The 15,596-nt window shown below is 43.2% G+C and overlaps 1 protein-coding gene across 4 annotated transcripts; it reads right to left on the minus strand.

Moving 5' to 3' along the window:
* Positions 1-2,955: 2,955 nt before the first annotated feature.
* Positions 2,956-15,315, minus strand: LOC110500222 (dynamin-1-like protein). 4 transcript variants are annotated; one of them, XM_021577460.3, is made up of 19 exons: positions 14,827-15,315; positions 14,169-14,313; positions 13,395-13,441; positions 13,227-13,298; positions 13,063-13,149; positions 12,728-12,890; positions 12,377-12,497; positions 12,117-12,248; positions 7,908-8,114; positions 7,397-7,517; positions 7,033-7,188; positions 6,601-6,690; positions 6,422-6,514; positions 5,738-5,791; positions 5,476-5,553; positions 5,098-5,235; positions 4,910-5,019; positions 4,341-4,500; positions 2,956-4,186 (listed from the first exon to the last, which is right to left on the minus strand). In XM_021577460.3, exons 1-19 carry the CDS (start codon positions 14,926-14,928, stop codon positions 4,130-4,132), a joined length of 2,133 nt encoding a protein of 710 aa, XP_021433135.1. In that variant the 5' UTR covers positions 14,929-15,315; the 3' UTR covers positions 2,956-4,129. The 4 variants fall into 4 exon arrangements, with proteins under 4 accessions (XP_021433135.1, XP_021433137.1, XP_090070354.1 ...); XM_021577462.3 differs by lacking the exon at positions 5,476-5,553; XM_090214228.1 differs by lacking the exons at positions 12,117-12,248; positions 12,377-12,497; positions 12,728-12,890; ... (3 more) ...; positions 14,169-14,313; positions 14,827-15,315 and adding an exon at positions 8,307-8,426.
* Positions 15,316-15,596: the final 281 nt, after the last annotated feature.

Raw genomic sequence — 15,596 nt, forward strand, 5'->3', positions numbered from 1 at the left:
ATTGTGCGATTATCTGACAACACCAACAAAATAAGTAGCATAGCTCAGGGACACAACATTAAGTGTGCATAAATGCTCTTGGGCTTGAACTTGCACACTTTTGGTCAGCAGTGCTTTGTAACTTATTTGTTATCTAGAACATATATCTACACACAAAAAAAAAAAGAATACGGTTACAGTACAATGTTGTTCCCTGGTTTACAAAAGGTCAAAGGTACACTTAAGGTACCTTCAGAGGTATACATGGTACTGGTCGGTACCTTTTAGAGTACATGTGCAGATAATCTAGTAAAATGGGTTTTTTTTTTTATGTACCCAATATATTCAATCATTACTGCAGTTTTAAATGTAGGTGATGCAATGTGCTGGCAGGAGCTCATTAGCATATTTGGGGCCATTTGTTGTATTTGTGCCAACCGTCAGTGGAAATGTTGTACCAGTTTAACTAGTTTATCTTGGTTTGTCGTTATGTTGATGATGGTTGAGCCCCTCTTTTGACATTGTCAGTGCTGCAGTCTTTGTAAGAACAGCTGACAGTCAAGGGTTGCACTGTTAAGAGGTTACTGTGCCTTTCCAGTAGCATAATGGCAGCTAGTTCATAGAAAGTTTCATTTTCAATAATTTACTGTCAACTAGCTGTAAGTGGGTTATTGTAAGATTCACAGTAACTTACTGTAGCTAATCTGTCACACTCACTGACCTGACGGTCTGGTAGGAAAGTGAGTATTACAGTGACATGGTGACTAGCTAAGATTTAAATATTGTATGGCTCTTTGACATCACGTGCACTTATGTTAGCATTTAATAAGACTGGATAGCCAACAGCGCACAAGCTTAGTGTTTATGAACAGAACACAACAGACCACATTAACTGAGACGACATTCCTTCTCATGGGAGACCAAAAAGAGCTAGTTGAAAGCCACGCCTGCAATATTCTGACAGGCTGCAGTTACAGTATGCTGCCAATCAGCAAGTGATGTTGTCAACAGAAGATTCAGTGAAGACACAATAGGTTACTAGCATGTAATGCTAGTGGCAGCAAGTTGCCTGTAGGTTACTGACAATGTTTTGCCAGTTAGTTATTGTGAATCTTACAATAACTTACTGACAAATGGTTTTCAGTTAAGAAATGACAAATTCACAGCAACAAGCTGCCATCAAGTTACTGGAAAATGCACACTAACCTCTTCACAGTGCAGCTCATTACCAACACATCCTCTTACAAAGTTTGCAATGTCAAAGGAGGTGCTCAACTTACATTGGCAAAACCATCAAACGTTTAAACTTCTACTGATGGTTGCCACAAATACACATATTTGAACAATATGCAAATGAGCCCCACATTGAATTGTACCTTATATTCAAAATATTGGGTGGAGAAAATGTCCCATTATACCTACAAGGTACGGAACTGTACCATGTGAGGTCATATGTGTACCCTAACCATACCCTTATTCTTCGAGAGTGTGTTAACATTCCTGCCTAGAAGGCCAGCGTCTCGGAGTCTCCTCTTCACTGTTGACTTTGAGACTGGTGTTTTGCGGGTACTATTTAATGAAGCTGACAGTTGAGGACTTGTGAGGCGTCTGTTTCTCAAACTAGACACTCTAATGTACTTGTCCTCTTGCTCAGTTGTGCACCGGGCCTCCCAGTTAGAGCCAGTTTGCGTTGTTCTGTGAAGGGAGTAGAACACAGCGTTGTACGAGATCTTCAGTTTCTTGGCAATTTCTCACATGGAATAGCCTTCCTTTCTCAGAACAAGAATAGACTGACGAGTTTCAGAAAAAAGGTATTTGTTTCTGGCCATTTTGAGCCTGTAATCGAACTCACAAATGCTGATGCTTCAGATACTCAACTAGTCTAAAAGCCAGTTTTATTGCTTCTTTAATCAGGACAACAGTTTTTAGCTGTGCTAATGTAATTGCAAAAGGGTTTTCTAATGATGAGCCTTTTAAAATGATAAACTTGGATTAGCGAACACACTGTGCCATTGGAACACAGGAGTGATGGTTGCTGATAATAGGCCTCTGTACACCTATGTAGATATTCCATAAAAGAAAATCAATAGTCCTTTACAACATTAACAATGTCTACACTGTATTTCTGATCAATTTGATGTTATTTTAAAATGGACAAAAAAAGTGCTTTTCTTTCAAAAACAAGGACATTTCCAAGTGACCCCAAACTTTTGAACGGAATTGTATATAAAAAAAAAAATAACAGAATACCGTCATTTTATAGAAATAACACCAAGTTGCTCGATATACTTTAGGCAAAGTGCAATTTTTTTTTTGTGCCAATATACAGTGAGTAGACAAAACATTAGGAACACCTGCTCTTTCCATGACAGACTGACCAGGTGAATCCAGGTGAGCGCTATGATCCCTTATTGAAGTCACTTGTTATATCCACTTCAATCAGTGTAGCTGAAGGGGAGGAGACAGGCTAAAGAAGGATTTTTAAGCCTTGAGACAATTGAAACTTGGATTGTGTTATGTGTGCCATTCAGAGGGTGAATGTGAAAGAGGAAAAATGTAAGTGCTTTTGAACAGTGTGATAGTAGGTGCCAAGCGGACAGGTTTGTGTCAAGAACTGCAACCCTGCTGGGTTTTTCCACACTCAACCGTTTCCTGCCTGTATCAAGAATGGTCCACCACCCAAAGGACACCCAGCCAACTTGACGCCACTGTGGGAAGCATTGGCGTCAACATGGGCCAGCATCACTGTGGAACGCTTGACACCTTGTGGAGTTCATTCCCCGATGAATTGAGGCTGTCCTGAGGGCAAAAAGGCAAACTGCAACTCAATATCAGGAAGGTGTTCCTAATGTTTGGTATACTCATTGTATGAATAATCAATCTCCTTTAGGTCCACAGACCTGGTGGTGCAGCACAAACAGCTGACAACAACCAAGAAGTTGTGAGTTCAAATCCCAAGTGAGGTTGATTCCCAAGTAGTCAGCATACTGTCCTTTAATGTAAGCGCCTTCACTTCACTTCAACAACAACAAAAAACACAATAGCGTTCTCGGGGACGTCTCCGGAACAAACCGGAACTGTTTAATTTGAATGTCAATTATGCCTTTTCTAAAAAGGCAAAAATATTTTCAATTACACTTTCACACGCAAACATGTTGCATCCTCATGTCACATTTATTTAACATGTTTTCACATGTGCTCAACTGTTGTGACGTGTAGCTTCATGTTATCACGTTGCTTCATATGTTGTCACGTTATCACATTAAACTTCACTTAAAAAATCACACAAGATCACGTGAAATTCATGTGCTTTTCTCCCCGTAAGGGATGCACCACATATTGCCTGCACATTGTAAACATAAAATGACATAGAAAGCGGTACCAGTGCTTTTGACATTATAACTTAAATACATTTAATAAATAAAATATATTTAGGCTTACAGTATATTTTGTTGTGTTATACATTTTCATAAACAATGTGGGATGGCAGTATCAAATGTATGTGAACTGGAGAATATTTACACAAATTATATATTCTCCAGTTGAAGGCTAGGGTGTGAAACTGAGGTTAGAGTTTCAGCTTTGATTTAGGTTAGAAGAAAGGACAATTCATCAATCTCTCCCTGTTGTGTTACACTCAGACAGCTGAAGATAGGACAGGTTTTGCCTTCAAACAGTGAAAGAGGCGTCACTGCAGTACCTGCTTCGAATCCAGGATGCATCACATCCGGCCGTGATTGGGAGTCACACAGGGCGGCACACAACTGGCCCAGCGTCGTCCGGGTTTGGCCGGGGTAGGCCTCCATTATAAATAAGAATTTGTTCTTAACTGACTTGCCTAGTTAAATAAAGGTTAAATAAAAAAATTAAACTAAATAATAATAATAAACATTATTGGTTATAATTACACAGTACAGATATGCCTTAATGAGGTATCAGTTTCTTATACAGCTGAGCGATGATATGTATTTAGCCTTAACATAGCTGTGAGCCAGTACCATGTTTCAATCAACACACTTACGTGAACCACAACAGTGCCATTTCACATTGGCAAATCACAAGTCTTCCGGACATGATAAGCAGACACACACCTTCTGTCTTCCAGACATGATTAGTAGATTGCAGATTGACTTCAGTGGAATTCTCCTCCTTACCACAGATGAGTCTCTCTGATCTCAGCAATGACCTGACTGGCCTTCTGCAGAGCCTGTAGACACACAATGAGATACACTTGACTATGAAGCTTGTTCTGAATAATATAATATCGAAGTGCTACCTTTAGTTGTTGCTTTTTTGATCTACTTCCTGTACCAATGTTTGGGTGCATGTCAAACCTCACTGTTCATGGTCAAGGTACCAACCTCTAGCATGTCTGCAGCCTCCTTGCGTCTCTGGGCCATGTCCTCAGACTCAGTGAGCAGGTCGTTGAGAAGACTAGACTTATAGAGCTGACCCACCAGCTCACTCTGCAGACTGTCCTTCACATGGTTCACCAGGAAGTGCATCACTGCCTTAGGCACGCTACAGGACAGAGGAGGGAGGAAGGGAGAAAGAGAGGAGGGAGAAATCTGAGCTGCTGGCCTAATGGGAGCAAATATCTCTAGACTTCAACACTGCGCAGAAATACAACGGGTGGCAAGCAACCTAGCGGTTAAGAGCATTGAGCCAGTAACCGAAAGGTCGCTGGTTCGAATCCCTGAGCTGGCAAGGTGAAAAAAAGAATCTGCCGCTCTGCCTTTGAGCAAGCCAGTTAACCCCAAACAACAACTGCTCCCCGGACACCGTGGATGTCAATTAAGGCATCCACAATCCCTATCTGGGGTTGGGTTAAATGCAGAAGACACATTTCGGTTCAATGCATTCAGTTGGGCAACTGACTAGGTATCCTCTTTCCCAAAAAGAGAGGGACGGTGTCAGAAAACACATGCACCTGTCTTGGATGTTTTTCCGGACGATGAGAAAGTAAGACTTGATGAGTCTCTCGATGACCTCACAGTCACGCTGCTCCCGAGAAGACAACTTCCTGGCAACGGGAACGGGCTGCGGGAGAAGCATCAGCCAATCACTGATGGGCAACACACAGCATTTTGAAATCAAATAACTTTATTATTTGCTCACCACGTCCAGCAGGTTGACGGCAAGGCCCTTATGGGGGCTGGCGGGGCCAGAGCCGGGGGCCCCCTCGTCCCCTTTCTTCAGCATGCCTCTCCAGTTCCCTGTCCCCTCCTGGTCCCCCTGGGGCCCTGCTCCGGGAGGCTGAGGTTACACACAACACAAACAATCAGATGTAAAGCCGTTTTTACAGCATCTTGTACCACAAGTTGCAGAACCACAACGCAAACCAATCTATTTAAGTCAGAGCCAAGCTCAAACGCACAGAGAGGGAGAAGGCAGAGAGGACATTGTTAAGAGAGGGCATGAGTGCTGGGGAGCAGACTGAGCACACAGAGCAGAGCACAGCAGGAAGTACGGAGCATGCCCACACCCATGCCCCACCTTGGCACCCTCCGCGTCCACAGAGGCAGGGGGCTGGGTAGGAATGGGAGGCTGGCCGACTGGACCATTAACTACTGACTAAGAGGAAGAGAGGAGAGGAGGAATGAGAAGGGACTTGTGAAGTCAGGAGAGGTAAAGAAGAAAAGACCAGGGACAATTGGTATTACATTGCGATTAAAGAGAGCTGGAGAGATTGAGCATGGGAGCCATTTTGTTTCGAGTATTATCGAAGTGATTCAAAGTACGGTGGATAGTTAGTTACCTTATCCCTGGGGACGGCAGCGGGCAGCTCTCTCATTCTGTTTCTCCTCGACTCCTACAGGACACAGACAGCAAGGAGGAAAGTTACATCACTTTTACAACACACAATGTCCTCTTTTGCTCAGTTGATTCCCGGTACCTCCCATCTGTAAAATGTATGCACGCATGACTAAGTCGCTTTGGCCTAAAGCGTCTACTAAATGACATACACTACCCGTCAAAAGTTTTAGAACACCTACTCCTTCAAGGGTTTTTCTTTATTTGTACTATTATTTTGTACTATTTATTTGTACATTGTAGAATAAAAAAGTGAAGACATCAAAACTATGAAATAGCACATATGGAATGGGTGGGAACCACACATGCAGAGATCATCTGTTCACCCACACCGCGTCTCACAAAGACCTGGCTGTTGGAACCAAAAACCTCAAATTTGGACTCCTGACCAAAGGACAGAGTTTAACACTTTGTTGGTTACTACATGATTCCATATGTGTTACTTCATAGTTTTGATGTCTCCACTATTATTCTACAATGTAGAAAATAGTAAAAATAAAGAAAAACCCTTGAATGAGTAGGTGTGTCCAAACTTTTGACTGGTAGTGTACATTATCATATTATTATTACATCACACAACTATTATTATACAGAATTCATGTCAAGAGAAACGGTAATGAGCTGTCACCTCTATGTTGTTGTTCATGACCCCACAGGCATCAGCAAAGTCAGGGTGTTTGGTGTTGATGTAGGCCAGCTCTATGGCCACCAGATTATGCACCTGGAGTAAGAGAGTTGTATGTGATGCGATACAATCGGCATACAAATAACCCACATGCACATTAAACCGTTTGAACCTAAATTTACCATCTCATTGGTGATAGGCAGCCTTTTCCTGAGCAGAGAGGTGACCACTTCTACTATGGCGTCATGGAGCTTTGGAAATCTCAACAACTCCTATGGAAAACACAGGTATCAGGTGTGTGTGTGTTTAACTATACTTGTGGGGACTAGATGTTCCCACAAGAATAGTAAACAAACAAAAAGATGACCAACTGGGGACATTTTGTTGGTCCCCACAAGGTTAAATGCTATTTATATGTGGTTTAGGGTTAAGGTGAGAATTAAGTTTAGGGTTAGGAGCTAGGCTAGGTTTAGGGTTATGGTTAGGTTAAGGGTTAGGTTTATGAGAAAATAGTATTTTGAACGGGACTGAATTGTGTGTTCCCACAAGGTTAGTTATACAAGACTGTGCGTGTGTTGTGCGTGTCTGTGTGTGTGTGCGCGCACAGTGTCTACCTGTGTGCTGTAGTTGCTGCAGTGTTGGATGATCCTCTGCATCTCCTCATGGACCAGCTCTACACAGCGCAGGCTGGGCTCCTCCAGTCTCTTCACCTGCTTCTTCACCAGCAGCTCAAACGACACCTCGGGCACAAACAGAGACGGGCGAGGGCCCTAGAGAGAGAATGAAAGAGGGAGAGAGCGAGAGAGAGAGAAATTAGAGTAGAGACAGACATGTACCGTGTGTTGTTCCGACAAAGTAGCGATGATAGGAAGACACCGATTACTGTTTATTCATTCCCCAGTTTGAAGGTATGCCCACTCTTTGGCCAATACTGTTGTTAGAAGGAGAGAAGAAGAAGGTCTCAGAACTTCTACTCACAGTGGCGTTCCTGATGGCGGTCAGGATGTCTATGGTGTTGAGTCCTCCTAGGGGATCCACTGACTCTAATGTTCGCCCAAAAGTCTCGTGAAATATGTAACAGATTCTGGCACCACCGCATCTGCAAAACAAGAGGATAGATCAAGTTGACAGGGTGTGACAAACATGATGTGCTACTTTGAATCAAAGTAATAGTGCCAACACTCAAACTCATCTCAAGCATTTCATAATACAGGTACTACTACATGAAGTGTAGGGGAGGCAGGTAGCCTAGTGGTTAGAGCGTTGGACTAGTAACCGAAAGGTTGCAAGATCGAATCCCCGAGCTGACAAGGTAAAAATCTGTCGTTCTGTTAACCCACTGTTCCTAGGCGGTCATTGAAAATAAGAATTTGTTCTTAACTGACTTGCCTAGTTAAAAGGTAAAAAAAAAAGTGCATCTGGGTTTTCACAGGCATTTTGCCCAGACATCAGCACCACCTTGTGGAATAGAGACGGTACTACTACTCACAGCTCGGCCGTCTCAATGTACTTGGCAGTGCCCTCGATAGTGTGGCAGTACTCTGCAGCGAATTTGGTTATGAGCTGCAGAAGGGTGGCATTCTGGTCCTCAACGGGCTGGCCGTAGCTGCTCAACAGAGACTGGTACTGGGCCGCCAGCACGTTGATACGCGTTTTCAGCTCCGGTAGACAGTCTCTGATGTGGTGCATCAGTAACCTAGCAGGGACAGGAGAAATAGAATCACAGAACATTGATTTGAATGGCACTTGAATGGCAATTCCAATCTAATAGTTCTAATTCTATGGGCACAGTATCTGAGACCTTGAAGTTTCAATAGATACAGTAGGTTACTGTAATGAGAATATTTAAGATGAATAAAGTTCATGTTTAATTAAGTGTGACATTTACCTTTCTGTAATACACATGATTTCCAGTGTTCTGTTTGTGACACTCGGGTTGATGGTCACTAGACTCGATGCTGAATGTTATGGATTAAACTCATATCTGTTGATAGTGATTGACGCTAGACTGGAGGTACAAGGACCGAGGACACAGTGATTATTATTGTATTGTCTGTGAACAATGTGTGATTCTGTAGCAGCTGACAAAGTCACTGGCCTTTTGTTTTGATTTCCTACAAGTCTCTTGACTGGTGTTTACAGAACAGTTGTCAGCTGATTAGGTTATACAGTGCATTCGGAAAGTATTCATACCCCTTGACTTTTTCCACATTTTGTTACGTTACATACAGCCTTATTCTAAAATGGATGACATCATTTTTTTTCTCATTATCAATCTACACACAATACCCCATAATGACAAAGCGGTTTTTTTTTGAGAAAAAAAAATATACAAAAATATTTACATACGGTTAAGTATTCAGACCCTTTGCTAAGAGACTCGAAATGGAACTCAAGTGCATCCTGTTTCCATTGATCATTCTTGAGATGTTTCTACAACTTGATTGGAGTCCACCTGTGGTAAATTCAATTGATTGGACATGATTTGAAAAGGCGCACACCTGTCTACATCAGGTCCCACAGTTGACAGTGCATGTCAGAGCAAAAACCAAGCCATATTTTTGGAATTGTCCAAAGAGCTCAGAGACAGGATTGTGTTGAGGCACAGATCTGGGGAAGGGTACCAAAAAATGTCTGCAGCATTGAAGGTCCCTAAGAACACAGTGGCCTCAATCATTCTTAAATGGAAGAAGTTTGGAACCACCAATACTCTTCCTAGAGCTGGCCGCCCAAAGTCAAACTGAGCAATCGGGGGAGGAGTGCCTTGGTCAGGGAGGTGAACAAGAACCCCATGATCACTCTGACAGAGCACCAGAGTTCCTCTGTGGAGATGGGAGAACCTTTCAGAAAGACAACCATCTCTGCAGCACTCGACCAATCAGGCCTTTATGGTAGTGGCCAGACGGAAGCCACTCCTCAGTAAAAGGCACATGACAGCATGCTTGGAGTTTGCCAAAAGGCACCTAATGAACTCTCAGACCATGAGAAACAGGATTCTCTGGTCTGATGAAACCAAGATTGAACTCTTTGGCCTGAATGCAAAGCGTCAAGTCTGGAGGAAACCTGGCACAATTCCTACGGTGAAGCATGGTGGTGGCAGCATCATGCTGTGGGGATGTTTTTCAGTGGCAGGGACTGGGAGACTAGTCAGGATCGAGGGAAAGATTAACGGAGCAAAGTACAGAGAGATCTTTGATGAAAACCTGCTCCAGAGCGCTCAGGACCTCAGACTGGGGCGAAGGTTCATCTTTCAACAGGACAACGACCCTAAGCACACAGCCAAGAAAATGCAAGAGTGGCTTCGGGATAAGTCTCTGAATGTCCTTCACTGGCCCAGCCAGAGCCCGGACTTGAACATCTCTGGAGAGACCTGAAAATACAGTGCCTTGCGAAAGTATTCGGCCCCCTTGAACTTTGCGACCTTTTGCCACATTTCAGGCTTCAAACATAAAGATATAAAACTGTATTTTTTTGTGAAGAATCAACAACAAGTGGGACACAATCATGAAGTGGAACGAGATTTATTGGATATTTCAAACTTTTTTAACAAATCAAAAACTGAAAAATTGGGCGTGCAAAATTATTCAGCCCCTTTACTTTCAGTGCAGCAAACTCTCTCCAGAAGTTCAGTGAGGATCTCTGAATGATCCAATGTTGACCTAAATGACTAATGATGATAAATACAATCCACCTGTGTGTAATCAAGTCTCCGTATAAATGCACCTGCACTGTGATAGTCTCAGAGGTCCGTTAAAAGCGCAGAGAGCATCATGAAGAACAAGGAACACACCAGGCAGGTCCGAGATACTGTTGTGAAGAAGTTTAAAGCCGGATTTGGATACAAAAAAAATTCCCAAGCTTTAAACATCCCAAGGAGCACTGTGCAAGCGATAATATTGAAATGGAAGGAGTATCAGACCACTGCAAATCTACCAAGACCTGGCCGTCCCTCTAAACTTTCAGCTCATACAAGGAGAAGACTGATCAGAGATGCAGCCAAGAGGCCCATGATCACTCTGGATGAACAGCAGAGATCTACAGCTGAGGTGGGAGACTCTGTCCATAGGACAACAATCAGTCATATATTGCACAAATCTGGCCTTTATGGAAGAGTGGCAAGAAGAAAGCCATTTCTTAAAGATATCCATAAAAATTGTCGTTTAAAGTTTGCCACAAGCCACCTGGGAGACACACCAAACATGTGGAAGAAGGTGCTCTGGTCAGATGAAACCAAAATTGAACTTTTTGGCAACAATGCAAAACGTTATGTTTGGCGTAAAAGCAACACAGCTGAACACACCATCCCCACTGTCAAACATGGTGGTGGCAGCATCATGGTTTGGGCCTGCTTTTCTTCAGCAGGGACAGGGAAGATGGTTAAAATTGATGGGAAGATGGATGGAGCCAAATACAGGACCATTCTGGAAGAAAACCTGATGGAGTCTGCAAAAGACCTGAGACTGGGACGGAGATTTTTCTTCCAACAAGACAATGATCCAAAACATAAAGCAAAATCTACAATGGAATGGTTCAAAAATAAACATTCCAGGTGTTAGAATGGCCAAGTCAAAGTCCAGACCTGAATCCAATCGAGAATCTGTGGAAAGACCTGAAAACTGCTGTTCACAAATGCTCTCCATCCAACCTCACTGAGCTCGAGCTGTTTTGCAAGGAGGAATGGGAAAAAACTTCAGTCTCTCGATGTGCAAAACTGATAGAGACATACCCCAAGCGACTTCCAGCTGTAATCGCAGCAAAAGGTGGCGCTACAAAGTATTAACTTAAGGGGGCTGAATAATTTTGCACGCCCAATTTTTCTGTTTTTGATTTATTAAAAACGTTTGAAATATCCAATAAATGTCGTTCCACTTCATGATTGTGTCCCACTTGTTGTTGATTCTTCACAAAAAAAATACAGTTTTATATCTTTATGTTTGAAGCCTGAAATGTGGCAAAAGGTCGCAAAGTTCAAGGGGGCCGAATACTTTCGCAAGGCACTGTAGCTGTGCAGCGACGCTCCCCATTCAACCTGACAGAGCTTGAGAGGATCAGCATAGAAGAAATGGGAGAAACTTCCCAAATGCATGTGTACCAAGCTTGTAGCATCATACCCAAGAAGACCTGAGGCTGTAATAGCTGCCAAAGTACTGAGTAAAGGGTCTGAATACCTACTGTGTGTAAATGTGTTTTTTTATTTTTATAAATTAGCAAAAATAAATTGTAATGTGGTATTGTGTGTAGATCAATTTTAGAATAAGGCTGTAACGTAACAAAATGTGGAAAATGTCTACGTTTCTGAATATTTTAGAATGCACTGTAAGGACCTTCTTAGTGATGACCAGTTAGACATTTTCTCTGCTTCTGTGCTGGAGGAGTCTTCCTGCCTCAACTTGTAATAAATCGGTTAGATTTTTTGATTGCCTTGATCCGTGACTGCTCTTCTCTTTTGTTCACCTTGAAATTCCTATGACAGAATTCCATTATAGTAGTGGTAATTTCATGGGCACCATATCTGAGATCTCAAAGTTCCATTAGATAAAGTAGGCTGCACTTTGTGATTTATTGGCTGATCAGAGTTAAGAACATTTCCTGGCAAGTGTTGTTAGAAGTCACTACTGTAGTTGCTACTACCATTCCTGATGTGCTTATGTAATACACATACTAAACTGCAGTATGGAGGGAACAATAACATTCTCACCTGTTCAGAGTCCTGGACAGATACTTGGTTCCATTTCGATTAGCGAGAGAGGGATACTTCTTCTGCAGGAAAGCATGTTCATCTCGGATGGCATCGCTCACCGACTTCTTATTGTTGATGTCCAACTGACTCCTGCGTGAAACAGACAGAGACGTGTAGCACAAGACCGATTTCAGCTAATGTTGACTTTTAGGTAAGGTAGAGTACAGGATACTTTTGGGAGTGAGTGTAACGTGCTACAGTAGAGTATAAAGCCAGACCTGTTGACCACTCCGATGAGGCCCAGTTTGACAGGGATGACCCGGCCCAGCAGGGCGTCCATAGCATCAGTACCAGCGTCCATCAAGTCCAGCTTGGTCACCACCGCCAGTGTCCTCCTGCCTGTACACAACAACAGACTACAGAAATGAGTCCAACACAACATACTGTACACACCATACACTTTTACCAGTAGCAGAGAGAGATAAGTGGCTGCCCAAACACTGTGGATGAAAATGAGCATTATAGCCCTTTTACATTGATGTCAAAACTGAAAGGCGGGTCAAAACCCTGACATCCAAACTGTTCCCATCAACTAGATATGCGGGAAAAAAGTCAAACCCAGTACTGACCGTCGGGATCGACCTCACGGGCCACTTTGAGGGCCTCTGAGGTGGCCATGTCTGTGTTGGCAGCGGTCACAGCCAGGATGATGGAGTTGGGGTTGGAGATGTGCTTCAGGATCAGCTCTCTAATCTGCACCTCTATGTCTTGGGGCTGGTCGCCCACTGGGACCTGTAGGGTTGGGGGGGGGCACAAACACAGAGGAGTGACAGACGACGGAGTCTTTTAGTGTATCAAGCTCCAGCCAAGGTTTCAGTTGCCCTGCATGTCTGCTAGGCTTCTAGGTTCTCCTATGCAGAGCAGACACTTAGTACAGTTCATCTCCATCTCCAGTCACTGTTACCTTGGTGATGCCGGGTAGATCCACCAGAGTGAGGTTCACCACATTAGGAGAGAAAATCTTCAAGTGAATAGGCTCATCGCTGATCCCCTATAGGAAATACAATGACAAACAATGACTAGCTTTGTTGAAATTGTTAGGGACATATGATGTGACGGAGATCTTACCTTGTTAATACCGGAAATTCTTTCCGTTTCATTTTCGATTTCCTGCCTGATTTCACTGAAGTCTGGGTAGATCTGAAAAGACCAGCTTTGTTCATGTACAACACAGAAAACACAGAAAACAGAATATCATGAGTAGCAACACGTATCAATGCTTGAGATAAGTCATACCTTGTTTTTGGTGTGTAAGAACTTGCCCCATTCATCTCCTTCCACGCCTGTGGAATACAATAACACACGGTTTAGATACACAAAATAAGGTAATGGAATACGGGAGCGCTATCAATAATATAATGTGTCCTACATGCCATTTAGCTGACACTTTAATCCAAAGCAGCTTACAGTCATGCGTGCATACATTTGACATTATGGGCAGCCCCAGTGGGAATCGAACCCACAACTCTTTGCTTTGCAAGTACAACGCTCTTCCAACTGAGCCACACAGGATCACAATCATAGATTAGAATACTATATCAATAGCATCTCTATGATCACAATCATTGAAGGAATAACCCTAGATAGACTACATGTTCAGGTGTGGTCTGTTCTACAGGTCCCTAATAACGGTCAAGGGAGGCAGGTATACATTGTTATGCGTTTGTCCATGTTGTGGGGTCTGCAGTCTGAGAAAGAGGAAGTTTCAGCTCCTATTTTCAACAATGTGGTTATTGCAAAAAACAGCTCCCTCTGGGTTTAACATGATACAGTAGCAAGCGTGTGATCTTCTGAGTTTCACGACTAGATGAGGTATGAAATGGTACAATTGGTCTGAAGGGTTGCAAAACTATAACATGGGTGGCAGGTCAGAAACAATGACACAAAGTGGCCTGAAAATACAGAATGGGGAATCACGCACGCACGCACACACACACGCACACACGGTTGTTAGTGGTCAGTCAGTGTGCTCACATATGGTGGTGTTCCATCCCAGGTAGGACTACGTACCATTCTCATCTTTCATTTTCCTGCCATCTCCAGGATCCACATGGACTAGCTGTAGGATGAGTGGCCGGCGGGTCACTACACCTGTCCCACGGGGCAGCATGTCCTTGCCAACCAGGCTCTCCAACACAGAGCTCTTCCCACTGCTCTGGAGACAGGCATCACATTATGTCACATCATGGAGTTGGGTTAACAGCTATCACATAAGGACAGATCTGAGAACAGCAGTGTTACAAAATAATATGGCACATAAGGTGGTGGTGACCTGACTTTAGGAGAACTGATAATGAAGATGATCTAAAAATTGTCCTACAGTAATTGACAGGTGTTCCTCATAATGGCTGCTGCCAAAAAGCAGGCTTTGCCCGGGTCAAATGGAACATTCCAGCTGTCTGTTAACACATGCACACCAATAATAGCCACCCAACTGACTCGTGCACAAGCAGAATAGAAAGAGGTGTATTTTTAACAGCACCACGCTCCAGTTCAATGGCTCATTTTCAGCAATCCTGATGTTTTGCCCGAACATAATGAAAACCTCGAACACAAAATAGCTGGATAGATAGCAACGCATGTAGCTAGCTATGTAGCTATCTTTCAGGGTCATGTGAAGAGCCTAGCAGCATAGCCCATTTTTGACAACTAAGGGGAAGGATTTCACCTGGGTTCCAACGACTGCTATCTGCGGCAGCTGTATTATGTCTGCTCCCACCGTATTGAAGACATCTTGAAGCTTGTTTATAACGGGGATTAGAGCCTCCATGTTCAAGCTAAATTGACACCTTTCTAGAGAGATAAAATAATGGAGCAGCTATCCACCAGCTCTGTTAAAAGTCATTCAATGTCCCACAGACAGCATTGAAATAAGCCATTCCCACCAGTCTGCGACTGCGTTGTGTATTGTAGGGACTTGTAGTCTTCCAGATGCCAAACGCTGCTAGAATTTTATAAATATGACTGCATTTCCCAGAATAGGGCTGCTGCTCAAAAACGTTTGTTTTTCTATGGACGTGTAAGATTAAGATCACTTTACTGGTCAATTGCACACAAGCTCCAACCCGAAATTTGACTTGAGCTTTTAACCCAACCCCTCCAAAAGACACACTGGGCACCCAGGGAGCTCTTGTGGGGGCTTAAAGTGCCTTGCTCAAGGGCACAGGCAATAGTATATATGATTTGATACCATCAACACCCCAGTCGCCAGCTCACTTCAAGACAGATTTTTCCTGTCAGACCCGGACTCAAACTGGCAACCCTCTGGTTGCTGGCTCACCTCTCAAATCGCTAGGCTAAAAATAGTAGCTACATTATAGTGGCAGGCGAAAATAGTGTTTTGTAAACCTATTCTGAGATTTACACAAATTGATCAAATGTCAGAGCATGAATAGAATAGACACACATTTTGAAGATACTACAGTAATCTCAACCCCT

Source organism: Oncorhynchus mykiss, chromosome 21 (genome assembly GCF_057628025.1).
Source record: "Oncorhynchus mykiss isolate SJ-2025 chromosome 21, ASM5762802v1, whole genome shotgun sequence".
Lineage (NCBI taxonomy): Eukaryota > Metazoa > Chordata > Actinopteri > Salmoniformes > Salmonidae > Oncorhynchus > Oncorhynchus mykiss.